Source organism: Lampris incognitus, chromosome 21, assembly GCF_029633865.1.
Source record: "Lampris incognitus isolate fLamInc1 chromosome 21, fLamInc1.hap2, whole genome shotgun sequence".
Classification (NCBI taxonomy): domain Eukaryota; kingdom Metazoa; phylum Chordata; class Actinopteri; order Lampriformes; family Lampridae; genus Lampris; species Lampris incognitus.
Genome location: NC_079231.1, coordinates 10,527,370 through 10,554,195, shown reverse-complemented (window position 1 = coordinate 10,554,195; position 26,826 = coordinate 10,527,370). Strand labels below are relative to the sequence as shown.

Genomic DNA, 26,826 nt, shown 5'->3' with positions numbered 1-26,826 from the left:
TATATATATATATATATATATATATATATAATATATGGACACACACACACACACATAGGAAAAGCAAAAAGGGCCCATGATTGCTTTAATGGTGACTGTTGCCTTTTTTTTTTTAATTGTTTTGTTTTACGTGAGACCATTTGAAATGAGCTGGGCATATGCTCTCGCCTTGGCAGCTGGGCAAGATTTTAGTCTGAGCCCCGAACGTTTGGAGCTGTTGGGGCAAAAGGGCAAAAAAAAAAAAAAGAGACACTATGGCCTTCACCTTGCTGGCCAGCGTGACTTCAGGGTGGAGGAGTCGTAGTCCAGCCCTCCTATGAGACGCAGGGGAGCACGGTGGACGCTGAATTGCACAATGACCTGGATTCTGAAGTCTTACATGGAGCTCCTCCTCGGCTCCAGTGGTGAATAACCGCCATGTGTTGGCTGAACTCGCAGAGCGCTACATAGATCTCACAACAGAGCCTCGCCGCTCATTTGCAGTGTTCGTATGCATCCGAAACTTTTTTTTTTAATTCTTCTTTACTTTCCTCTCTTTGTGCTACTCCTCATGTGGAGGGGGCATTTTATCAAGGGGTCCAGAATGGAGTTTTGCTCGTAAGGTGGCAGACTGCATGTTTCCGTGAGGGAAAGAAGAGAAAAAAAGAAAAAAGAAAAAAAACTAAACCTCATTATTCTTTCTTTTCTGCTCTACTGATGATAAATGTCTTAATATTTTTAGATATGGTGTGGTTCTTGGTTTGGTTTTTGATATTCGCCCATCGACGATGACGATGATGCATTTAGGTCATTTCTGAGAAGCTTGTGCCATATTGAAGTGCGTGTTGGTGTTCACAGGTTATCACTTCATTTGCAATAAATTGACCGGAGTGGGGTGGACTGTCGTTGAACTACGAATTGGTTTTTTTTTCTCTCCCCCCCGCCCCCCCCCCCAAAAGCTGTTTTGAATTGAAAGCACATACATTTGTAGTAAAAGGTGTAGATTAACTGAAATGAAATAATATAATTGTGAGATGTGTTAACGTCCTCGGATCAGGACCTTACTGGATATGAAAAGAAGCCAGCCGCTGTGGTGAAACTGTTTTACCTGTCGCGAGCCCCACTACTTTACCGCTGTGGATCAGGACTAGCCCGAGGCCTGCTTGCGCCCCCAATAACGGACACGCGGCATACTCATTTCCAATACGCTCGGCTGTTGGGTGTTTCCGAGGGCTCAGTGCTTGTACGTACGTCAGAATCTTTTATTTTCTATTTAAAAAAAGAAAAAGGAAAAAAAAGTGGGTCTGTATGTGAGTCATGCATGCCATTTGTTCTTATCTGTACCGGTGTCTGAAACCTACATGGCAAGATCACCCATTCTCTAAGACAAGCAGCGCTGCAACTCTGACCAGGTACCACCAGCCTCATCCAAAGAGACTGCACAACTTAACTTGGACCCCCACCCCGCATGGGAGACGAGGTGCCGGGGGGGTCTTCTCCCCGGGCAGAGGGAAGGGTCGGGAACCGGCTTACTCTCCCCACGACAAACCTGGTCATTACATCACTGGTGTTTGTTTGTAAGAAACCCACCGAATCCTGCCGACAAAGAACCCCCAACCGACCTGCAGAAACTTTTGCAACAAAAAAAAAGGTCCTCATTCCCCACAAAGGTTTTCAAGGCTTACGCTGATGACGAGTTACTGAGCTCCACTGTTACTTCCTGTGTCGCTAAAGTTTTCTGTTTGTGATCGAAGATGTTAAAACACTCCAATCGAAGGCCGGATGCGGTGAGCTTCTCTGTCTGCAGGATTTGCGGTTCCCTGGAATCACAAACGCGTCCCTCGGGATGCCAAGTTTAACAGTCCATTATGCCATTGTGTTGCACAGTTAAAGTTGAATTGCAGAAGTATCATATTTGTAAAATCAAAGACAATAAAAATTATTAAGATTTATTGGTGTCATTATTTCATGGTGTTTTTTTTTTTATATAGAGATGTATTCAAATTAATGCCCCATAAGCAGGATTAGCATTGATGGAGCCCAAATCTGTCTTGCAGTGCTATAGGATAAAAACAATCACTATGCCAATAATGCATATCATCACTGGAGTACAATACATTGTAACTATAGTTATACCCTTAAACAGAGTGTAATTACCAAGGATCTCAGTGTTAAAACACTAGTAGGTGTTTAGAATAAGACACCCCAGAGGAGTAGATATGTAGAGAAAATAACTCACAGAAAACAAAGAAGACCTTAAAGGTTCATTTCAAGTTTTAAACGAAGCCTATCGACTGGCAGAGTCCAGACAGTTTTATTTGCATAGCCCAATATCACCGGCAGCGTCCTTTTTGGGATGCTGGAGGAGGAAACTGAAATTCATTACAATGTTCTTAGGCAGGTCTGCAAAGAAATGTGAATATTTCTGGAATTGTTTTGGGAAATGGAAGAAAAACCCTGTGAAAAGAGCGCCGTCTCAACATTTAACCATGTTAAGACGGCGCGTTTATGCAGTCTCGCCGTCATTTTTGAGAACGTCCCCTGCAGTTTGTTCTACTTTGCTGACGTCACGTTGTGCGTTAAAGCAAAACCCTCAAGTCTGGTCGACGTGAAGTTCGTAAAGAGTACAGATGCTGTGAGGAAGACGTGTAGGAATCCTGCAGTGGTACGGAGAAACCACCGGGGTTGAGGAAAAGTCTGAAAAACCTCTTAAAGCACCTTCAAAATCACCTTCTGGCCTGTTTTAAAAACCCTCGTGGAGAGATTTGAGAGAATTTGTTTCCAATTTAGTTTCATTATTACTGCTTCAGCTACAAGCCCCCCCCCCCGCCCCCCGCCCCCAAATACTGAAACTACCCCGGCTGGGAGAAATTCGAGGCTTCATAAAAACTTGAAATGTCCCTTTAACAGACGCGTCCTAGTGCAAGGGTACTTTTATACACAGTGAAACCATACGTGGGTTAATCACCTTAAAACGGCATTTCTCTGGAGGACCTCAACATCACCGACGTCTATCAGCAGTACTCGGACAGTACAGGTAATCGACACAGGGCAGGATTAGTAAAAGGGTGGAGCTGGACTGTACAAGGTTGAACTGTGAGGAAAAAAAACCCTTTCCGGTTTAAGGCTCGCAGATCTGGGTCTCCACCACGAAGGTGTTCTCGAAGTGCCGGATCTTGCGGCAGTTGAGGACCTCCCGTTTTTGGATACCTGAAGGGAGAAGAGTTAAAAATGGGTGTAAATCATCTTACTGGTGTGCAGCTATAAGCCCTGATGGGGGGTCCCCCCCCCCTTTTTTTCTCCCCAATTGTACTTGGCCAATTACCCCACTCTTCCGAGCCGTCCCAGTCGCTGCTCCACCCCCTCTGCTGATCCGGGGAGGGCTGCTGACTACCACAGGCCTCCTCCCATACATGTGGAGTCACCAGCCGCTTCTTTTCACCTGACAGTGAGGAGTTTCACCAGGGGGACGTAGCGCGTGGGGGGATGCCATTCCCCCCAGTTCCCCCTCCCCCCCGAACAGGCGCCCCGACCAACCAGAGGAGGCGCTAGTGCAGCGACCAGGACACATACCCACATCCGGCTTCCCACCCACAGACACGGCCGATTGCGTCTGTAGGGACGCCCGACCAAGCCAGAGGTAACACGGGGATTTGAACCGGCGATCCCCGTGTTGGTAGGCAACGGAACAGACCGCCACGCGGTGTGAATCATCTTACTGGTGTGCAGCTGTAAGCCCTGATGTTGCGTTGGTATTTTATGATGAATGACTGCGTCCAATTTGATTTATGGTTCAATACTACCCTACAGTACTAGAATACTGGTTGGGTTTGCAGGCTTTCCCTAGATTTTTTTGCTTTTTGTTTTTTGCATGAGCTGGAGCTATGTAATTTCCGATGTTGGTGCCAAATGGACTGACCAAAATTACATCCTCTTATTTTCAAACTGCAGTCATCAAACTCTGATGTTATTTTATGTGTTTTCGTATATATTCTTAACTAACTGTGCCGCCCCAGGTACTGACCCAAAATGGCGGCTCTGGGCTCCAGTCTGTAGGTGTCTCGACCGTGGCACAAACTGTAGATGAAGTAGCCCAGCTCCTCCATGTTGTCCACCTTGTCAGCCACCGTCATCTGCTCATGGACCAGGTAGGACTGGGGGAGGTAGGTACGAGCCTGGGGGGATGGATGGGTAACGATGGAAAACATGTTCAAGTTCAACTGGTTTTTGCCTGAGGAAGAGCTAACTGATCGAAACATCGCCGAATGAAAATAGCTTTCGGGAGGAATTGAGTGTGCAGACCTTACTCCTTCATTCTAGTTTTGCTGTTTTTGTCTTCCACCTTAATATTTTCTGGATATGCGCGGACTTAGTTGCTCCTCGAGTTCAACTGGTCGCCAAAGGAGTTTTGCATATAGAGGGAATTTAACTCAGGGTGTGTGTGTGTGTGTGTGTGTGTGTGTGTGTGTGTGTGTGTGTGTGTGTGTGTGTGTGTGTGTGTGTGTGTGTAGGGTTGCAAACTGGCCCATAAAAAATAAGTCGTCCAGTATTTGGAATGTAAATAATGCATTTCGGGTTGAACTCAAAAGGGACAAATTATGGAAAAATTGTATGAGATGGGAGGAAACCCTCTTACTCCTCAGCTTGTCTGTGATGCAATGTCTCTCTCTCTCTCTCTTTCTTTCTCTCTCTCTTTCTCCTGCTCTCTCTCTTTCTCCTGCTCTCTCTCTCTCATTGTCCTTGAGTGACGACAGCGTTGCTATGATTCATGGCTCGTGTTTGGTGGTGCCTTTTGAATGGACGGATGCTAATACTACAACAGCTATTGATCACAGTAAAATCAAGAGTCCAGTTCAATGAAAACCACATCTACCAACCTCATATATTTTTTAACAGGTTTCTTGATGTAAATGTTTGAACTGCTGTTAAAGTGAAAATATTGACTTAAGCCCCGTGAGAAACTCTCCTCCTGGTTGTCAACATAATCAAACCATTTCAGAAAACCAATCAGCTTCTGGTAATAAATGACATCATCTAATACTGTGATTTGATTGGACAGTCAATTAACTGTCATCATCAGTCGGTCCGTCGGTCTGTTTTTGAACGTTGCCTTGTTAGCGAATTAGCTAGCTAGCCATCAATAAAGAGTCTTGTGAAGCCAACCTGCTGGGAATTGTCTGTGTTCAGAGAGGGGGCGCTAAAACAGTTACAACAAATCAAATACTTATGAAGATGAAGACACTCACTCCTACCATTAATATTACATTATAGAACCTGTCTGACTGAATTAAAATAATTGGACTGGAACTTTGATATACTCATCATGTCATTTTAAAGTCAAACTTTCTTTTTAGGCCTGAAGCACATTTTATACGAAGGAAAGTAAATATGCTTCACAACAAGATCATCAGTAAATATGTGAGACTCTAGAAGAAATACAACCGATACCCCTGGTTGTGTATTTTAATTCATGGAAATTGACAACCTCGTGTATGTGCTGGAGGAGAGGCTGGAAGGCGCGTTGTGAGCCCGTTGAAGTGGGGTGGAGGCTTTGCTGGCCGCTCACTGTGCAAGGTCTACACTCTACTTGGCATCACTGGGGCTGCTAAAAGGAAAGCCATCAAGTCTTCCATGGAGGCCGCAGAGAGGGCCTCCCGATGGCTTTGGATCAGAGGAGTGATCTGTGGGCCAATGCTGCTGGGACACAAGCCAGGGCCTGATCAACCCTGGCTGTGTCGCCTGAGCGAGGGTGTATGATGTTGAAAGACCTGAAACACCCGAGGACATCTGGAAACATCACTGATGATGTGTCCCAGTGCATCCTGGGATGTATCTCCCAGTCCGTGTGAAGTATAACATGATGTTTTAAAGACAGATAGGCTATTCAGTAAAGGTTCGGCTGGTGTTTATCTGATGGGTCAGTGGTGTTGGTGTATTTGAGGACTGATTTACCTTAATGTTATTGAGAAGCTCCTGGAAGTCTCTGGGCGGCATGACAATGGAGGTGTTCAGAGTAATGATGTAGCATTTGTTAAGGGTTAGATCCAGGTACGCCGTCAGCCTCTGGCAGGGGCAGCAGGATGGACGGATTGACGGAAAAAGAAAGAGCGAGACGTTGGTTAAAATGCTTCACACATTCCTTCTGCACTGAGTTTGATTTCTGGCCTTTATATTGAACAGGAAGGTGGACAGCGACCAGATGGGTAGGGTAGAGAGGAAGAGGAGGACGAGCACAAAGATCCTGTGTCCGATCCGAACAAAGGAAGCCTTGCATCAGCGGTACGTGGTACAAACCAAACTGGTTGGACCGCCAGTTGAACATGTGAGACTCTGTCACCTGTTACGTAACCTGCATTTTTAAACCAACGGCCAGACCAGAGTGAGTTGAGACGCCCTGACACCACGTTGTGAAAGAGACAGGAAAATGAGGTTGTGTCAACATTTCTTTGTGGTGTTTCTGCCACTTCCATCTTATTCATAATAACATTAGAATATCTACACCTGTGACTGATGTTGCCATGAGCGACAATAATGAAATAATATTTTAGTCCGCAGCCATGTTTCTTTTTTTTTGTTTGGATTTTTCTCCCCAATTGTACCCATCCAACTACCCCGCTCTTCCGAGCCGTCCCGGTCTCTGCTCCACCCCCTCTGCTGATCCGGGGAGGGCTGCAGACTACCACATGCCTCCTCCAATACACGTGGAGTCGCCAGCCGCTTCTTTTCACCTGACAGTGAGGAGTTTCGCCAGGGGGACGTAGCGTGTGGGAGGATCACGCTAGTCCCCCCAGTTCCCCCACCCCCTTGAACAGGCACCCCAACCGACCAGAGGAGGCGCTAGTGCAGTGACCAGGACACATACCCCCATCCGGCTTCCCACCCGCAGACACGGCCAATTGTGTCTGTAGGGACGCCCGACCACGCTGGAGGTAACACGGGGATTCAAACCAGAGATCCCCGTGTTGGTAGGCAACGGAAAAGACCGCCATGCCACCCAGACGCCCCAGCATACGAATAATTTATACTTATTTCACGGAATGAAAACTGTAGGCAGTCTGCCCAAGCAAACAATACAGCTTAAGTTTAGTGTGAATCTCTCTTCATGCCCTCTCTATTAAGATTCATCAGAGTACAGACAGCTCATCACACACACACACACACACACACACACACACTCTACCTTGTTGAAGTCATGCACGATGTCGGCCGGATCGCTTTCGGAGAACTCGGGTACCGGTACAGAGATGAGCTCGACAGCCTCCTCCTCCAACACGCGGATGGTCTCCTGGATGTGACGGAGACGTGCCGTCTCGCCCGCCTCCTCCACCTCTATCTCCTCCATCATGTAGTCCTCCTCAAAGTAGTCCGCGCCGCAAAAGTACACCTGGTCCTCCTGGTGGAGGAGGCAGGGGGAGGAGGGAGTTACAGCTCATCTGAATGTGAATCTCTTCTGTAATGCTGTGTGAACAGTACCAGACGGTATTCACCAAACCCCGAGGACGCCATATTGTTGACATGCTGCCTGCTGCGGGACTGAAGACCTTCAGATATAAGGAGTGATAAAGCTCCTCCATCAAACACATCCAAGAGGAGGTATGAGAGGATCAGTTTGATCAGAGGTGTGGACAAATGCCATCGTCCATTAAGTTTATCTGAGTCACGATAACGCAAAAGTACTATGGCCAGTCCAGACATCCATCCATCCATTATCCAAAGCGCTTGTCCTGCTCTCAGGGTCGTGGGGATGCTGGAGCCTATCCCAGCAGTCATTGGGCGGCAGGCGGGGAGACACTCTAGACAGACCGCCAGGCCATCACGGGGCTGACACATATTCACACCTAGGGACAATTTGGTACGGCCAACCACCTGACCTACATGTCTTTGGACTGTGGGAGGAAACCGGAGCCCCCGGAGGAAACCCACGCAGACACGGGGAGAACATGCAAACTCCACACAGAGGACGACCCGGGACGACCCCCAAGGTTGGACTACCCCGGGGCTCGAACCCAGGACCTTCTTGCTTCTTGAGTCTTGTAATTACCTCATCTGTATTTGGGTCAGTGATATACTGACACATCACATAAATATGTCTATCTATCGATAGACGGATGGACGCTTCGTCACAGACCTGGCAGCTTTGGTTCTGAGTCAGTAGCCACGTTTCCAGAACATAGTTTTATGGGCATTTTGAAGTATCGCATTGGAAAAGGTTTATGCAAACGACAAAATTAAAAAAAAACTTCCTCAGTTTCACAAACATTTTTTACACTTGCTTGAGGTGGTTTTTGCCTTTTTGAAAAAAGAGTTGATGCACTAAATGGGAGATGGAAACGCCTTTGCCGAATAAGATGTGACGTCCTGATTTGTCAGCTGTTTCCACTGTCGGCATCTTCCCGGATACTCCCATCATGCATATTTCTTTGTCTTGGTCTCCGCACAGCGTGAATAATGGCCAACACACTTTCCCAACTGAAACAAATTCCTGGAGACCTCGCTCCATTTTCTCTCGCAGACGGCCAAGGCGACTGGTTTGTTTCCAGTTTGCAACCTCTTCTCCTACTCTGTTTATTCCTGCCACGCGTCACTTTAATCGCTCCAAACCACACGCACCTAGTTTGCATTTAATTTTTGTTCTTTTTTGCGACATTTCAAAAGTTTGCATAAAATTTGCTTGACAATTGATGGAGACACGGCTAGTGGCAGCGCCTCCTTTCTCACCTGCAGCATGTAGGACCGGTACAGGTAAGCCCCGCCCACAACCACACTTGAGAGGATCAGGCCAAGACACAAGGACCAGCACCACAGCCTGGACTGCCGACGGTGCACAGGCAGACCATCCTCCACATCCTGCGAACACACACACACACACACACACACACACACACACACACACACACACACACACACACACGAGAATGGAAAAGTCAGATTTAAAGAGTTGTTTCCAGGATAAGCTCATCCCTTGGCTTTCTCTGAATATGGTGTCATAAAAACTATAAAAAAAAGCATTTCATCTTCAGTAATGGTCAAACCTTTCCACGCGCACTAAAAATAACCTGTTTTAATTTTGGATAATGAAGTCATGTCGGCCTCGATGATGCCGAGGCTTTTGTCGGACAGCAGTTTATGTAACGCAGCTAAAGCGCGCTAGCTAGTGGCTACTAATCCTGGCCTCCCTCCTCCAGGGTTTGACCTTTCACCCCCAGTAGTATGTCGGACTCAACAAACTCATCCCTTCTTCACTGTCTCTTCTCATGGGCGACTTTTGTTTTTAGACGCTGCAAAATTCCTCGTCTCCTGGCACACCGGTACCGGTGCCGTTGCCAGTGCCGGGATGCCCAGAGGTGTGTTGGGTTTTTGATATGAAACCTTGAGACCAAAAGCCACACAGAGTAAGTGTCACAAGTCAGTTGTGAGCTGTGTTTTTTACGGCGAAGGACATTTTTGCTCTAATGTTGAGTACATCTGTACTTATTCTCCGCCAGGCCCAACTCCAGTACTGGAAGCCTTCCCATTCCTGCAGTCCCCTGCTCCAGACAGGAGAGAACCTGAGAACAGCCAACACTTTCTAACTCATCATGGCATGTCGACTGAACCTTAGAGACGGGAATACAGTCATATTATCAGCCACCATAAACTTGATGTAGCACTCACAGTATCTGCGTATGTGTTGCCAGAGAATAGCGACAACATGCGTCACACATCACGACCACTTCGGCCGAAGCGCGCGCGTGTGTGTGCTTGTGTGTGTGTGTGTGTGTGTGTGTGTGTGTGGGCTGTCTGCGATGTGTGAGACTCGGTGTGTTAATGTTATGTATGCTGACTGTGTGTTTGCAGTGAACTTTGACCTGAAGTCTTTCCAACAGAAGCTGCCACTTCACTTCCTTATCCCAGGGATTACTCTTTAATCCTCCCTCTGCCTCACGTGTCTCAAACCTCCAAACACACTGTTCAGCCTGCTCACTGTAGTGTCAAACCTGTCAAACTCTGTCTGTCTGTCTCTCTGTCGGTCTGTCTGTCTCTCTGTCTCTCTCTTGGTCTGTCTGTCTGTTTGTTTGTGTCTGTCTCTGTCTGTCTCTCTCGCTCTATCTGTCTGTGTGTCCCTGTCTGTTTGTCTCTCACTGTGTCTTTCTGTCTCTCACTCTGTCTCGCTCTGTCTGTCTCTCTCGCTGTCTGTCTGTCTCTCTCTCTCGCTGTCTGTCTGTCTGTCTCTGTCTGTCTCTCTCGCTCTATCTGTCTGTGTGTCTCTGTCTGTTTGTCTCTCACTGTGTCTTTCTGTCTCTCACTCTGTCTCGCTGTCTCTCTCTCTCTCGCTCTGTCTGTCTCTCTCGCTGTCTGTCTGTCTGTCTGTCTCTGTCTGTCTGTCTGTCTCTCACTCTGTCTCTCTGTCTGTCTCTGTTGCAGGTCACTATGGGTCAAAGTTGAATTGAGTTATTTGACTTCAGCTTGTCAGATTATTTGAAGAAAGACTGACTCTCTGATGCTCATGTGTGTCAGATATGTTTACCCATTATCCTCCTCTGTCACGTCAGCCCTGGGTTGTTATGAAGCCCAGGTTTTTAACCCAGGGCTTCATAACAACTCTGTGCTGAGAGCCCGCCGATAGTGGGTTAGAAGAGGATTTGTGGAATATGAAATAATGTCCCTTCTTAAACAGATCTCTATTAGCACTGACTTCATGCAGTGATAATATCACCCATCCTTCTCTCTGGTGTGATACCAGCATAATACTTGTGCTATAATAATGAATATTTAAAGTCTCTGCTTCCTCCAGTAAGGGGAGACTGAGAATCATCGCTTGGTTTCAAAGTTTTGACAACTGTCTGTAAAAGTGGGTCAGAAGACGTCACAGTCACAGATGGTTGAGATCCACAATGCATTTCAGTCTTGTTCCAACGAAACCCAGTTTTCTCTTCAAATACCAAACTAGCACATTTAAAGTGCCAACCTGAGCCAGTCATTTGACTGAATATGGTAATATTGTGTAATTTAGTTTGCTTCTCTGGAGAGTGACTGGACCGGAGTGACTGCAGAATTGATCCAAGTTTCATTCGTCTTTCATATTCTTGTGTAAAAGAGGCAGAAAAGCAACTCGAGCGTCTTTTTTTTTTCATTTTTGAGAAACTTGTCAGAATTTCTAGCCAGCCTACCCAACACCTTGACTTGGTCTTAGTGGCTCCTATAAGCACAGATCCTCTCAGTTCATATTTTCCAATCTTCCGTGTGCGTCACACTAAACTAGTTTTACGATTCTTAGGTTTGTTTTGTGATGTTGAGTTTATTAATTATACACTTATCTGAGGAGGGGGTTTGAAGCTGGCTCTAGGGCCACAGGATCGATCCATTAATCAATAATCAATCAGATGATTCATCAATGACAATACCCTGCACGAAGGCTGGTGGCATTGTTTTAGACAAGTGCTATAAAAATAAATTATTATGGTTATGATTATGTGTCTTCCACTCTGCGCGCGCGCGCGCGCGCGCGTGTCCTCTGACGCCTGCCCGGGGGAGCCCGCGGCGTCAATCTGCAGCCAAGTTCTTCATCGTAATCGAGAAAACAGCCGCAGCCGTCAGCCATGTTCACCGTCCGGGTTCAACTGACACCCCGCACAAAGCGGGGAGGTCTCTGTCGTCCCCACGTTAACCATCAAATGCCCGCCACCAGCTGAAGAATGGGCCTGCGCGTGAGAACAGTGCCGCGACGGCAGACCGGGGCATTCGGTAAAAGAAATGAACAAAAGCAGAGAATGACAACACTCAGAAATGGATAATGACGTCGTTACAAGCTGTTAGTGTGCAACTCTCGCATTGCCTCGTTCACCGTCTTGACGTACCGAACAAATAAATCCACACAACAACAACAACAAAACAACACAAAACGAAAAAAGAAACAGCTGGACCGAACTCACGGCCTCTGCGGGGATCAGAGCCTCATCCGTGCATTCTTTCTTCGGCTCCTTTTGGCCCAAGGAGGAGTTAAATGTCACTTTAACCATTTGCTCCGTCGGCGGCAGTCCCACAGCGTTGCAGCACCGCGTCCACCGAGTCTCTGCGCGCAGTGCCGGGGAGTCCGACCGTGACGCACGCGAACAGAAAACAAACGAGTCACGTGGTTGGATCACGTCGCCCGAGACGGGCCGGGCTAGGGACGCTGGGGGGCGCTGCGGTACCGAAAATCCCTCCCCCCCCTCCCGACACGGGGGGTTGATGAAGTGGCCGGTTTGAGGATGCGGGGTGGGGAGGGGAGAGGGGGGATGGACGGCGGATAAAGGGTGATGTCAGTGTGGTGGTGGGATGGAGGACAGGGTTAAGAGGATTCGGGAAACGGGGCCTGGTCGTGGCACAGAACCGCCGACGGAGAGCCGCGGCCAACAGAAGAGAGCGGCTGCTGATTACGCGCACCTGTTGCACCTTTTCTCCTAGTATTTTTTGGAAGTTTGTAGTTCTCCCCCCCCACCCAAGTATTTTTGCTGGTAGTTTGCGGAGAGAACATCAGCGGGGGGGGGGGGGGTCTCGGTTGTAGAGCAGCGGGTCGGGCGCGTCGTTAAAGATCGCTGGAAGTGCTTGCGGAGAGTTAGGGGACAGGTACGTCGCCGTCCTGAAGCCCACCGTTATGAAACAAACATGGACGTCGTCGGCTACAGAGACAACCTGAGAGTTTCCGCGGGGAAAATGAGATGGTGGAGGAGCTCCGGGCAGGTGGAGGTGGAGGAGAAGGAGGAGCTGGTGGAGGTGCTGCTGGAAGGCAGGGCGCCCTGGGGCTTCAGCCTTAGAGGAGGTCTGGAGCACCGAGAGCCGCTGGTCATCACCAAGGTAAAGGACGAGTCAAGATCATGACAAATGGGGGGGGGGGGGGATACAAACACGAAGTTTTCATGTCAACGACAAGTCACAGCGGAGTAGATACTCCGCTCCTTTCCCATGCGGAGCACTCTGAGCCGCATTTCATGTATGAAACGCGGTGCTAATGAAATGGACTCTCCAAACATGATGACGGTGATGATGACTGGTACCGGAAAAATGTTTGCAAATGATCTTCCTGGTTAGAATGAAGTGAACAATGGGCAAAATTATGGTGGTTTGGTCAAATTTACACTATAACGTTCGTAGTGCAGCGACCCCGGCAGTGTCCTTTACATTAACCGTTGACCCACATATGGAACAAAACCTCTGGGCCTTGGTGCCGTTGAGCAGCGCAGGAAATGGGACCTAACGCTGCCGGTGTTCGTACTGTAACCGGTTATTTTCGTGCCCGGTGCGGGATTCGATACGAGTGTACTGCACCACAAGGCGACATCACTAACCGCTCGGCTAAAGGGTCAGACCCGTTAGCTAGGGACTAACGTGTCTTAGTAGTAGTTTACAGTCGTCACCCTCCCCGGAAGTGCGCCCTCGCGCTTTGTTATTCCCGCGCTCCGAAGAGACTTCTGAGGATCTGCACACTTCCGGATCCCACCGCTGCCACTGGTTATTTTCTTGCCCGGTGCGGGATTCGATACGGAGTGTACTGCACCACAAGGCGACACCACTAACCGCTCGGCTAAAGGGTCAGACCCGTTAGCAAGGGGCTAACGGGTCTTATTAGTAGTTTACAGTACCATGCTGGGGACGGCGCTCACCTCCACATTAACATTTATTTATGTGTTGTTTTAGCAGACATCTTTTATCTAAAGTGTGTTACCAACTGGCTTCAGAGTTCTACACAGAGACCAGGCCATAGTAGTACTGTAGGAAGTAGTGGTAATAGCAGTATATTTGCTGAAAAAGTAATCATAGTATGAAATGAAGTAGTAGTCATAGTACTCGTATCACAGTAGTGTAGTAGCAGTAGTACATGTGCTACATAGTAATCACATATTAATACTATTTGAAGTGTTATCATTATTATTAGCAGTAGTAGTAGTAGTAATGTATTTGGTGCATATTAATCATATTGTAAACTACTAATAAGACACGTTAGTCTCTAGCTAACGGGTCTGACCCTTTAGCCGAGCGGTTAGTGATGTCGCCTTATGGTGCAGTACACGCCGTATCGAATCCCGCACCGGGCAAGAAAATAACCGGTTACACTGGCGTAGACAAGCGTACATGTATCTCAGGGAGATTTATTGTCTTATATCATGAACAGGCGTCGAATGGGCGTCAAAGTCCAAATTATATTTACATTGACACAGCACTATAGACTTCATCATCGTCAACATCATAAAAACATAAAATGTCCATTTCAGGCAAGAGGAGGACACGGTAGTAGACACTTCCTCTTGTTTTGCCTGGAAAAGAAAGAAGAAAGGAGTTTCTTCTCCCCGTTGTCTTCTCCTGGTGGCTGTTTCCGAGCTTACACCACCCACGAGACTCAGGTTACAGATGATATGGGGTTAAATTTTTTATCGTGGTACTCAGATTACCAACCACCACAGCTGCTATCACGCCCGTGTGGACGAGAGTGTGTCTAAAGGTTGACAGACTCATCGGGATGAGCAGGAGCACTTTATTCAGCATGTTGAGTCAGTAGATAAAATGTACATCACCACGCACAAATCTGTACGTTCCCTCTGGTGTCAAACACCTGGTCAAGCAGGGAACAAGGTTAAAAAGTGAATGAATTGTCTGTGTCACTTTGGTATTGGCAGTAATGTGTTTTAACTAAACATGTAGCATCAGTCAGAGGGACTCATGGTGTTCACTGGTTAAATCCAACTTTTCCCACAGAGCACAATTTATAGATGAGAATGCACCACAATGGCCCTTGCATGAGAGGATGAATGTGTGTGTGTGTGTGTGTGTGTGTGTGTGTGTGTGTGTGTGTGTGTGTGTGTGTGTGTGTGTGTGTGTGTGTGTGTGTGTGTGTGTGTGTGTGTGTGTGTGCTTATGGGAAGTGTTGCTGCAGGATTAGTACTCAGGCTTGGGGCATGGACAGGTGTTTGGGGTTGATCTGACCTTAAAATTCCCTGTTTCACCAGCTAGCTTTTTTGAACTGAAGTAAATATTTTAGTTTTATTTCACAATAGGACGTCCACTTTGACCAAATGGTTATAAATAAATTCATCTTTGATTTTTTTGGGAGGGGGTTCCCCCCTTTTTCTCCCCAATTGTATCGGGCCAATTGCCCCACTCTTCCCGAACCGTCCTGGTCCTTGCTCCACCCCCTCTGCTGATCTGGGGAGGGCTGCAGACTACCACATGCCTCCTCCTATACATGTGGAGTCGCCAGCCGCTTCTTCTCACCTGACAGTGAGGAGTTTCACCAGGGGGACGTAGCGCGTGGGAGGATCACGCTATTCCCCCCCAGTCCCCCTGAACAGGCATCCCGACCGACTAGAGGAGGCGCTAGTGTAGCAACCAGGTCCCATACCCACATCCGGCTTCCCACCCGCAGACACGGCCAAATGGGTCTGTAGGGACGCCCGACCAAGCCGGAGGTAACACGGGGATTCGAACCGGCGAGCCCCGTGTTGGTGGGTCCCAACATAGACCGCCACGCCCCCCGGACGCCTCATCTTTAGTTCTTATCCGAGCTGTCAGCCAACTAAAGAGCCCTGGTCTTTAAACAGCAGTAGTGTGGGTATTGTGGTCAGATCCGTATTTCCAATACTCTGTAACCTGGTCTTTGAAGGGAGGCTCTTGAACTATTTCTGCAGTACTTTAACATCAGATGGTCCCATACCGCTCCTCTGTAATTACCAGCCCTGATCATTTTACACTTAATGATGTTGATCCAATACCAGTTTGGTGCTGGGGGCCCATGAGGATGATGAAGTCCAGGGCCGTCATCTTCATCAGCGGAATGCCGAACTACTTCAAGTTGTTTTCCCCAATACACAGCATGAGATGGAGCAACGCCATGCGTTATTTAATGAGGGTGGGCGCCTGCAGAGACACCCGGCGTGATTGGTCGAGGAAGATGGGGTCATGGTGCCAACATCTCGGATGATGAGAGATTTGATGCGGGGACAAAAATGTTAATTGTAGATTTGAGGAATCACTTCTTGCAGTAATGAAAGCGGCAGGAGATGGAGACGTCGGTTATGTAAGCGTCGGTATCAATAGATCCTCTCTTCTCCCAGCTCCCCTGCACAGACAACTCCATTCACACACACACACACACACACACAAGCGCACTCCGCTGTCCACTTACCCCTCAACTGGACCAGGGTTTGTGTCCAGCCAGGGTCAACCTGGCCTCTCCACCCCACTAGCGGGACCCGCATCACCTCCTGTCCCGACACGACCCGTCAGCGGCACTCACACACTGGCACGCACTTGGCCTTCCCCCAAGCCATAGTTTGTATTTACACTTTACACACACACACACACACATGCTGTCTCGGCTTGTTTTGTGTCGTTCTCATCACATTGCATTTTTATGATGGAAATGTGCGATATGAATAAAGCTTGACTGATACTTTTTTTCTGCAGATTTTATTATTAGATGCAACAGAGTGGAAACACACTTGTCAAGGACACAAAGGACAAGTTGGTATCATATTAGTATACAACAAGATGATGCAGAAGACAGTTTGTCTGTCAACCAGGGGAGTTTCATGAGTGTGTGTGTGTGTGTGTGTGTGTGTGTGTGTGTGTGTGTGTGTGTGTGTGGTGAAGGTGTGTTTAGCGGATAGACGGATAATAATAAACGTTGTTTCTGAAGCACTTGCAATAGATGAAATGCAGCTCAGGTTGTTTTACAGTAGAAGGCAGTGAATGAAAACGAGCACGACTCAAAGAAATCTGTGTAAATGTGCCTTACAGTCAACAGCCTAATGACAATAAAACAGATTTAAAGCATTGTGGATAAAAGTGGAAAAACTTCAGTAAAGAGATGGATCTGAATTAAAAAAAAAAGAGTAAAATATGTTCAAATGACAAGCTGGAAGGCAGTTTTAATGAAAAGCTAAATTAAAGGGGCGTCCGGGTAGCATAGCTATCTATTCCGTTGCCTACCAATACGGGGATCGCCGGTTCGAATCCCCGTGTGGATACGTATCCTGGTCGCTGCACTAGCGCCTCCTCTGGTCGGTCAGGGCGCCTGTTCAGGGGGGAGGAGGAACTGGGGGGAGTAGCGTGATCCTCCCATGTGCTACGTCCCCCTGGTGAAACTCCTCGCTGTCAGGTGAAAAGAAGCGGCTGGTGACTCCACATGTATGGGAGGAGGCATGTGGTGGTCTGCAGCCCTCCCCGGATTGGCAGAGGGGGTGCAGCAGTGACCGGGACGGCTCGGAAGAGGGGGGTAATTGGGGAAAACGAGGGGGGGGGGCTAAATTAAAACCTGTTTTAAGTCTGATCTGGCCTGTCTGATATCTATAGGTAGTGGATTCTACAGTTTAGGGGCTTTCTTAAAGAAGGCTGACTCCCTGTGTTCTTTTGGATGCAGTTGTCAGAGAGTAACAAACCAGCTCGATGGATTGATTGATTGACTGATCGATTGATTGATTCCCAAATTCAATGTTAATTTTTTTTATACATGTTCTTAACTCTGTTTCCCAATCCGGTCCTCATGGCCCTCTTACGCTACAGATTATCATAGTAATCCTGTTTGTACTCATTCAACCAATCACATTACAGCACTGAATTATTCAGGCGTGGCAAATCTGACATAGCTGTGTGCTGATTGGCTGAGTCAGTACAAGCAGGCCCACATATGCAGGGTTACAATGGAAACCTGCAGGGCAGGAGGGCCTTGAGGACCAGCTTGGGAAACACTGCTGTAACTAATGTAATGTGTCTGTAATATGTGTCTGTCTGCAATGTACGCATGTGTGTGTGTGTGTGTGTGTGTTTGTCGATGTTTACGGTTGCATGCATGTTGCGTGTGTGTGTTGCAGGTGGAGGAAGGCAGCCAGGCAGCGGCGGTTTGCCTCCAGGCTGGTGATGAGATGGTGAGCGTCAACGCAGTTCGTCTCTGCGGCTCCCGCCAGGAGGCCATCTCTCTGGTGAAGAGCTCCCACAAGACACTGGCTCTGGTGGTACGAAGGTAAACCAGAACCCCTCCCACCGGTTCTGTTTTCTCTGTGATGACTTATTATCCCATTTAACCACACACGGGGCTTCGTGTGAGTCTGTCATTAACCTGAGGGGACGTTATAATTTGATACCACAAGCAGCATCGCTTGCTCACCATACATTAGTGTTGTAGTAGTAATACGTGCCTGTATTTGTTTGATTACTTATATAATTATGCTGCTTAGAACACGAGGAAAACTGCGTACTGCAACAAGTCTAGTCGTCTGCACCACTACCTTTCAGGGCTGCGTATTGGAAAGAATTTGGCAGTACGATTCGTAACACGATACAAGTGGTATTGTGGTACATACAACAAACACCGTGATCTGTATATTGCAATATGTTGCAATATTCTGTCAGAATTTCAGGAAAATGTCATACAGAAAACACTTCTTCAACATGCATCAAGTCAGAATAATCAGCATGCAGCTAGCAACGCTTGCTGTTGTTTTGTCTCTGCCACCTAGTGGTCAGAGATGAAACTACACAATGAAGTAGAGACGCTGACAAAATCAGTGTAATTTTGTGCAAGATAGTACCGCGATACTCAACTGTGTCTATATTTTCTTTCACCCCTGCCGGTCTCTGGCTTCACCCATCTATACTCTGTACATCTGCCTGGTATCAATATTCATGTAAATCAAGGTTATTTAATTACAAAGATGATGGCTGAGGAAGCCATGAATCCGAAGCATGGATACCGTTTGAGGTTTTATGACTCTTAACAAAAGGTTTCAAAATTTCATCTTTGATGAAGATATGAAGATAATGCCAAACTCAGAATATCATTCACCGATCAATCAAAATCACTGATTTGTTCCGCGGTGGTGTAGCGGTATAAGCATCGGCTTTGTGTCGATGCAGTTGCCCACTGGGGACTGGGGTTCGCACCCCGGTCTCGTCAGATCAGACTATGGCCAGACGCAAAGAAGCAGCAACAATTGGCAACGCTGTCATCGGGAGGGGGGCGGAGTCGGCTTATGTTCGTCACATGAATGTGTCTCTGTGTGTGTGTGGGGAAAGCAGAGTGGTTCGGCCTGGAGTCGCCTTGTCACGGAAGTGGCGAGGCGACTCCTTCGAGACTGCCGGCCGGAGAGATGCAGTTGGAGGGTGGGTGTTTGAAATAAAACAGGGATCGATTGGCCACTAAATTGGGAGAAAAAGGGAAAAATCAGAAATAAATAAAAAAAGAAAATCACTGATTTGTTGATTGATTGTGCGCACTTGGAGAAACAGTGCCATTTCAGCTGTAGTAAATGGGTCCATTTTCATTTTAGACATGGCTGAAATCACAGCAGGATGTTTGTTATATGTCTTTCACACAAACAGCTTGTCCGCTTCCGGTGTGGGAAGACGGCAGCACAAATTCACGTTTGCAGCGGCCTGACCCAGCACTGGTGTGGAAAGGTGACGTTGCGACCTTAGTTTGTGGCGGCCTCACCCAGTACCGTTCATGCAGTTTCTTTGTCCACGTCTGCATCTAAGCTTGTGTCTTCGTTTGATGGCTGGGAGGGCTGGCGCTGGATTGGCTGGAAGAGCTTGGTCTAATGCGACCTGTGGGCCCCGGACCACGGTGCTGCCTGGAGCTGCGCCCGAGGAGGAAACACCGAGGGCGGTCTGACAGGGCGTGGAAGCGGGGCAGGCTAAGCTAACTGCTAGCCCGTGCACACAGGCAGTTCCGACAGTCATCCTGGCGTTCGCTCTCTTGGACAGAGATTTTTTTTTATATATGCTGGATATATGTGTTTTTATAGCTTTTTTGTGGTTTGAATATACTATGTGTTCTTGTAGTTTTTTGTAGTTTGGATATACACTCACTGGCCACTTTATTAGGTACACCTTGCTAGTACCGGGTTGGACCCCCTTTTGCCTTCAGAACTGCCTTAATCCTTCGTGGCATAGATTCAACAAGGTACTGGAAACATTCCTCAGAGAGTTTGGTCCATATTGACATGATAGCATCACGCAGTTGCTGCAGATTTGTCGGCTGCACATCCATGATGCGAATCTCCCGGTCCACCACATCCCAAAGGTGCTCTGGATTGAGTTCTGGTGACTGTGGAGGCCATTTGAGTACAATGAACTCATTGTCATGTTCAAGAAACCAGTCTGAGATGATTCGAGCTTTATGACATGGCGCGTTATCCTGCTGGAAGTAGCCATCAGAAGATGGGAACACTGTGGTCATAAAGGGATGGACATGGTCAGCAACAATACTCAGGTAGGCTGTGGCGTTGACACGATGCTCAATTGGTACTAAGGGGCCCAAAGTGTGCCAAGAAAATATCCCCCACACCATTACACCACCACCACCAGCCTGAACCGTTGATACAAGGCAAGATGGATCCATGCTTTCATGTTGTTGACGCCAAATTCTGACCCTACCATCCGAATGTCGCAGCAGAAATCGAGACTCATCAGACCAGGCAACGTTTTTCCTATCTTCTATTGTCCAATTTTGGTGAGCCTGTGCGAATTGTAGCCTCAGTTTCCTGTTCTTAGCTGACAGGAGTGGCACCCGGTGTGGTCTTCTGCTGCTGTAGCCCATCTGCCTCAAGGTTCGACGTGTTGTGCGTTCAGAGATGCTCTTCTGCATACCTCGGTTGTAATGAGTGGTTATTTGAGTTACTGTTGCCTTTCTGTCAGCTCGAACCAGTCTGGCCATTCTCCTCTGACCTCTGGCATCAACAAGGCATTTTCGCCCACAGAACTGCCGCTCACTGGATATTTTCTCTTTTTCGGACCATTCTCTGTAAACCCTAGAGATGGTTGTGCGTGAAAATCCCAGTAGATCAGCAGTTTCTGAAATACTCAGACCAGCCCGTCTGGCACCAACAACCATGCCACGTTCAAAGTCACTTAAATCACCTTTCTTCCCCATTCTGATGCTCGGTTTGAACTGCAGCAGATCGTCGTGACCATGTCTACATGCCTAAATGCATTGAGTTGCTGCCATTTGATTGGCTGATTAGAAATTTGCGTTAACGAGCAGTTGGACAGGTGTGCCTAATAAAGTGGCCGGTGAGTGTATGTGTTGTAGTTTTTTTGCAGTTTGGATATATGTGTTGTAGTTTTTTGTAGTTTGGATATATGTGTTCTTGTAGTTTTTTTGCAATTTGGATATATGTGTTGTTGTAGTTTGGGTATGTGTTGTAGTTTTTTTGCGGTTTGGATATATGTGTTGTAGTTTTTTGTAGTTTGGATATATGTGTTGTAGTTTTTTTGTAGTTTGGATATATGTGTTGTAGTTTTTTGTAGTTTGGATATATGTGTTGTTGTAGTTTTTGTAGTTTGGATATATGTGTTGTAGTTTTTTTCTAGTTTGGATATGTGTGTTGTAGATTTTGTAGTTTGGATATATGTGTTGTAGTTTTTTGTAGTTTGGATATATGTGTTGTAGTTTTTTTGTAGTTTGGATATATGTGTTGTTGTTTTGATATATGTGTTGTTGGAGTTTTTTGTAGTTTGGATATATGTGTTGTAGTTTTTTATAGTTTGGATACGTGTGTTCTTGTAGTTTTTTTTGTAGTTTGGATATATGTGTTGTAGTTTTTTGCAGTTTGGATATATGTGTTGTAGTGTTTTGCAGTTTGGATATATGTGTTGTAGTTTTTTGTAGTTTGGATATATGTGTTGTAGTTTTTTGCAGTTTGGATATATGCGTTGTAGTTTTTTGTAGTTTGGATATGTGTTCTTGTAGTTTTTTTGTAGTTTGGATATATGTGTTGTTGTAGTTTTTGTAGTTTGGATATATGTGTTGTTGTAGTTTGGGTATATGTGTTGTTGTAGTTTGGATATGTGTGTTGTAGTTTTTTGTAGTTTGGATATATGTGTTCTTGTAGTTTTTGTAGTTTGGATATACGTGTTCTTGTAGTTTTTTGTAGTTTGGATATGTGTGTTGTAGTTTGGATATATGTGTTTTTGTATTTATTTTTGCAGTTTGGATATATGTGTTGTAGTTTGGATATATGTGGTGTAGATTTTGTAGTTTGGATATATGTGGGGTGTTGTAGTTTTTTTAGTTTGGATATATGTGTTGTAGTTTTTTTGTAGTTTGGATATGTGTGTTGTAGATTTTGTAGTTTGGATTTTTGTAGTTTGGATATACGTGTTGTTGTAGTTTTTTGTAGTTTGGATATATGTGTTATTGTAGTTTTTTGTAGTTTGGATATGTGTGTTGTAGATTTTGTAGTTTGGATATATGTGTTGTAGTTTGGATATATGTGTTGTAGTTTTGATATATGTGGTGTTGTCGTTTTTTGTAGTTTGGATATATGTGTTGTAGTTTTTTGTAGTTTGGATATACTATATGTTGTTGTAGTTTGGATATATGTGTTGTTGTAGTTTGGATATGTGTGGTGTTGTAGTTTTTTGTAGTTTGGATATACGTGTTGTAGTTGTTTGTAGTTTGGATATATGTGTTGTAGTTTTTTGTAGTTTGGATATATGTGTTGTAGTTTTTTGTCGTTTGGATATATGTGTTGTCATAGTTTTTTGTAGTTTGGATATATGTGTTTTTGTATTTAATTTTGCAGTATGTATATATGTGTTGTAGTTTTTTGTAGTTTTGATATATGTGTTGTCATAGTTTTTTGTAGTTTGGATATATGTGTTTTTGTATTTATTTTTGCAGTATGGATTTATGTGTTGTAGTTTTTTGTAGTTTGGATATATGTGTTGTAGTTTTTTGTCGTTTGGATATATGTGTTGTCATAGTTTTTTGTAGTTTGGATATATGTGTTTTTGTATTTAATTTTGCAGTATGTATATATGTGTTGTAGTTTTTTGTGGTTTGGATATATGTGTTGTTGTAGTTTTTTGTCATTTGGATATATGTGATGTTGTAGTTTTTTGTAGTTTGGATATATGTGTTGTCGTAGTTTTTTGTAGTTTGGATATATGTGTTGTTGTATTTATTTTTGCAGTTTGGATATATGTGTTGTTGAATAAGGTTCATACGGAGGTGTCCCTGAAAGCAGATGGCGGTCCGAATACGAGGAAGCCGCTGGTGTTTCTGGAGAAGTTAATACGACAGTGTGATGTAATCCACGTGTGGGAGCAGCATCAGATTCCCAGATCACCTAGACAACGAGCAGCCAGGAGTGAGGAGGTCAAAGGTCGACTCCATACAGTCATGACAACACGGGCATCAAAATATTCCCGCGTCCCTGGTTGTGAATGACAAGAGGGGAGAACAAGACGGCAGTACGTGTACGGGGGGTGTAATGTTTAGTTTTTAACCATCCATATTCTCTGTTGTGTCATGCTGCCGAGCTGAGGCAGCCTCCCACACACAGCGTGGGCCTCTTAGAGAGCGCTTGCCCCAGGGGTAAAACAAAGGAGGGCATTGTCCAGAACCCCCCCCCCCCCCCCACCACCACACACACACCACCACCACCACCATCGCTACCACACACATACATACACACACACTCACTCATTACTGCTATCACACACATACATACACACACACACACACCACCACCACCACCGCTACCGCACACACACATACATACACACACACACACACACACACCACCACCACCACCGCTACCGCACACATACATACACACACACACACACACACACACACACACACACACACACACACACATCACTGCTATCACACACACACACACACACACACACACACACACACACACACACACACACACACACACACACACACACTGCTACCACACACACACACACACACACCACTGCTACCATACACACACACACACACACACACACACCACTGCTACCACACACACACACACACCACCACCGCTACCACACACATACATACACTCACACATCACTGCTACCACACACACACACACACACACACACACACACACACACACACACCACTGCTACCACACACACACACACACCACCACCGCTACCACACACATACATACACTCACACATCACTGCTACCACACACACACACACACACACACACACACACACACCACTGCTACCACACACACGCACACCACTGCTACCACACATACACACACACACACACACATCACCACCACCGCTACCACACACACACACACACAAACACACACCATTGCTACCACATACGTACAATACACACACATGCACACACAAACCACACAGTCCCACACACATACACAAACACACACCATGCACACACCACAAACACACACCATGCACACACCACAAACACACACCATGCACACACCATGCTCACACCACAAACATACACACACACACACACACCACCCGCAGACCACACTGTTATTTCAGAGTTTAGATGATGACTCCTGAATGAAATCGTGGAGAGGGTGAGTTGGAGGGAGGAAAAATAGAGGAGAGAAATGGGAAGGAGAGAGAGAGAGAGAGAGAGAGAGAGAGAGAGAGAGAGAGAGAGAGAGAGAGAGAGAGAGAGAGAGAGAGAGAGAGAGAGAGAGAGAGAGAGAGAGAGCGCGCCTGAGATGGAAAGTTTAATTTAAACCTCTAAAAACCACTAGCTGAGTAGCAGTTAACGTGTAGTATTTTGGCTAACATGTCTGTGGTCTTGGTGGTAGTAAGACACCATCCAGTCATGGACGGTGTCCAGCATGTGTCCAGCTTGTGCCGTCACTGTTGGCATTTACAAACCGTCCGTCCAGTCAAAAACGTCACAGTAACCCATAATGGTTCCCGTGATATACCGAAATCCTCACAGTGCTCGACATTGAACAAGTTGTGGACCCTTTGTCCGCTTGTCATGACTGCCATCAAGCGCCGGCCACTGAAAGTGTGACGCAACCGCGTACGGATGAGCTTTAAGAGGATTCTAGAGGATTTTAGCGGGTGGTCTCAGCACTAAGACAGATGCTCTTTCACTTGAAGGACCTGCAGACCCCGACGGCCTCCCATCATCTTGTTTCATCAGCCTTGTTCCAGAGGAGCCCTGAAACAGACCCAGTAGTTCATCAAACCGGCTCACCTCATCAGTACTATATACTACCTGAGAGGATGAGGAGTACATGTAGTGGTTCCGTCCTTTTACACGTTGTCCGTCGTGGGAGAGAGGTCCTCCTCTGTTGCTCTCCCTGATGTTTCTTCCTATTCTTTCTCCCTGTTAGGGGGTTTTAGGGCGCTGTTCCTTATCTGATGTGAGGGTCTCAGGACAGCATGTTGTGTTGCTGTAAAGCCCCTTGAGGCAAATTTGTAATTTGTGTTATTGGGCTGTACAAATGAAATTGACTTGACTACTACTACTACTACTACTACTACTATTACGGATACAACTACTATACTACTACTATTACTGCTGCTACTACTACTAATACCACTACTACTACTACTGGTACGGCTGCTGCTGCTACTACTATTATGACAGATACGACTACTATACCGCTACTACTACTGCTGCTACTACTACTATGACTACTACTACTGATATGACTACTTCTGCTGGTACTGTTACTACTACTACTATTACTTCTACTACGACTACTGATACAACTACTGCTACTGATACTACTACTGATACAACTACTACTACTGATACAACTACTACTACTATTACTGCTATTACTGTGAATGATACAGCTACTACTACTATTACTATGACTATTACTACCATTCCTACTACTACTACCATTACTACTATGAATCAGAGAATGATTTATTTTGGTCAAATATCATCGTACATACACTACATACACACACTATACACACTATTACTACTACTAATACTACTAAGATACTTCTACTAAAGCTATTACAACTACTGTTGCTGCTGTTACTATGACTACTACTACTACTACTGATAATAATAATAAGAATTGCTTAATAGTTTGTTGAGACAGGATTTCTAGTTGTGTTTAAAAAGAAGGCTGATTTTTGTTTCTGTTTAATTTTGTTTTATTTTCTCAGATAAAGACAAAGTATTGTTGTGTACTCTGACCAGGAGGTACTGTATGTGAGACCCTTTCTTCTCCATCAGGCCGGGTGGTGTGATCTGGGCTCTGCCTCCGGTCCTCCCTTAAGGTGGCTGAGATGGACGACGCCCATTCTCATCTCTCTATCAAAGAACTGTGGATTTACATATTTCACATGATATGAACTTTATATTTGTATTTTTCTCCAATTTCGAGCCTGTCGCCTCGTGTTTCACTGCGTCCTCTTCCAGGACATGAACCGTGACACAGTTACTGACTGCACCACAAAACACCGCCATTCTGGTCTTTCTCTTCTCTTCTCTTCTTTTCTTTTCTTTTGCGTGCACACGCTCATGCATGCCTGCCTGCACAAAGGCGGTCTGCGGTCCGGGCGAGCACATTGTCCGCTGCTGTGTTGTGTGCCGGGTCAGCGGCTGGTGGGATACGAGGCCGAACACAAACGTCACCGGGCTCTCTCCCTGTGGGGAAATATGATTGCTTTGTCGTTTTGTTAGACGCCTCAACTGAGTTCTGTTGTCAACGAAAAACCTCTGAGGTCAGGATGTTCTGTTCTGAGAAATGAAATCGACCACTCCAACTTCATTTCTCATAGCTGATAGCTGCCCCCCCCCCCCCACACACACACACAGCCAATGTGTGTGTTCACCATTGATCATTTGCAAAATAGTCGTTCAGTTTTAATGTTATTTTAGATGACATTTTGGGGCAGCGCAGTGGTTAGCGCAGTCGTCTCACAGCAGGAAGGTCCTGGGTTCGAGCCCCGGGGTAGTCCAACCTTGGTGGGTCGTCCCAGGTCGTCCTCTGTGTGGAGTTTGCATGTTCTCCCCGTGTCTGCATGGGTTTCCTCCGGGGGCTCCGGTTTCCTCCCAAAGTCCAAAGACATGGAGGTCAGGTGAATCAGCCGTACTAAATTGTC

General features: G+C 46.2%; 2 protein-coding genes across 3 annotated transcripts in view; one reads left to right on the top strand and one right to left on the bottom strand.

Moving 5' to 3' along the window:
* Window positions 1-1,914: 1,914 nt before the first annotated feature.
* LOC130131580 (integral membrane protein 2B-like) lies at window positions 1,915-12,065 on the bottom strand. Its single transcript, XM_056301329.1, has 6 exons — window positions 11,892-12,065; window positions 8,698-8,826; window positions 7,160-7,372; window positions 5,932-6,042; window positions 4,004-4,154; window positions 1,915-3,189 (listed from the first exon to the last, which is right to left on the bottom strand). Exons 1-6 carry the CDS (start codon window positions 11,976-11,978, stop codon window positions 3,101-3,103), a joined length of 780 nt encoding a protein of 259 aa, XP_056157304.1. The 5' UTR covers window positions 11,979-12,065; the 3' UTR covers window positions 1,915-3,100.
* Window positions 12,066-12,304: 239 nt separating this feature from the next.
* LOC130131639 (protein Shroom2-like) overlaps window positions 12,305-26,826 on the top strand; it is a 57,541-nt gene continuing 43,019 nt past the window's right edge. For both annotated transcript variants that reach the window (XM_056301405.1, XM_056301404.1), the window contains exons 1-2: window positions 12,305-12,795; window positions 17,805-17,953. In XM_056301405.1, coding sequence (XP_056157380.1) covers window positions 12,607-12,795; window positions 17,805-17,953 — 338 coding nt within the window. In that variant the 5' untranslated portion in view covers window positions 12,305-12,606. The remainder of the gene's footprint in view (window positions 12,796-17,804; window positions 17,954-26,826) is intronic.

What these genes read in the sequence shown, in the direction of transcription:
- LOC130131580 (XM_056301329.1), bottom strand. Translation starts at nt 11,978, where the DNA reads ATGGTTAAAGTGACATTTAACTCCTCCTTGGGCCAAAAGGAGCCGAAG. An exon ending in ACCGGTCCTACATGCTGCAG is followed by an intron (nt 7,373 to 8,697) that starts GTGAGAAAGGAG and finishes CTCCTCCACCAG; the next exon opens with GAGGACCAGGTGTACTTTTG. An exon ending in GCCCAGAGCCGCCATTTTGG is followed by an intron (nt 3,190 to 4,003) that starts GTCAGTACCTGG and finishes TTCTCCCTTCAG; the next exon opens with GTATCCAAAAACGGGAGGTC.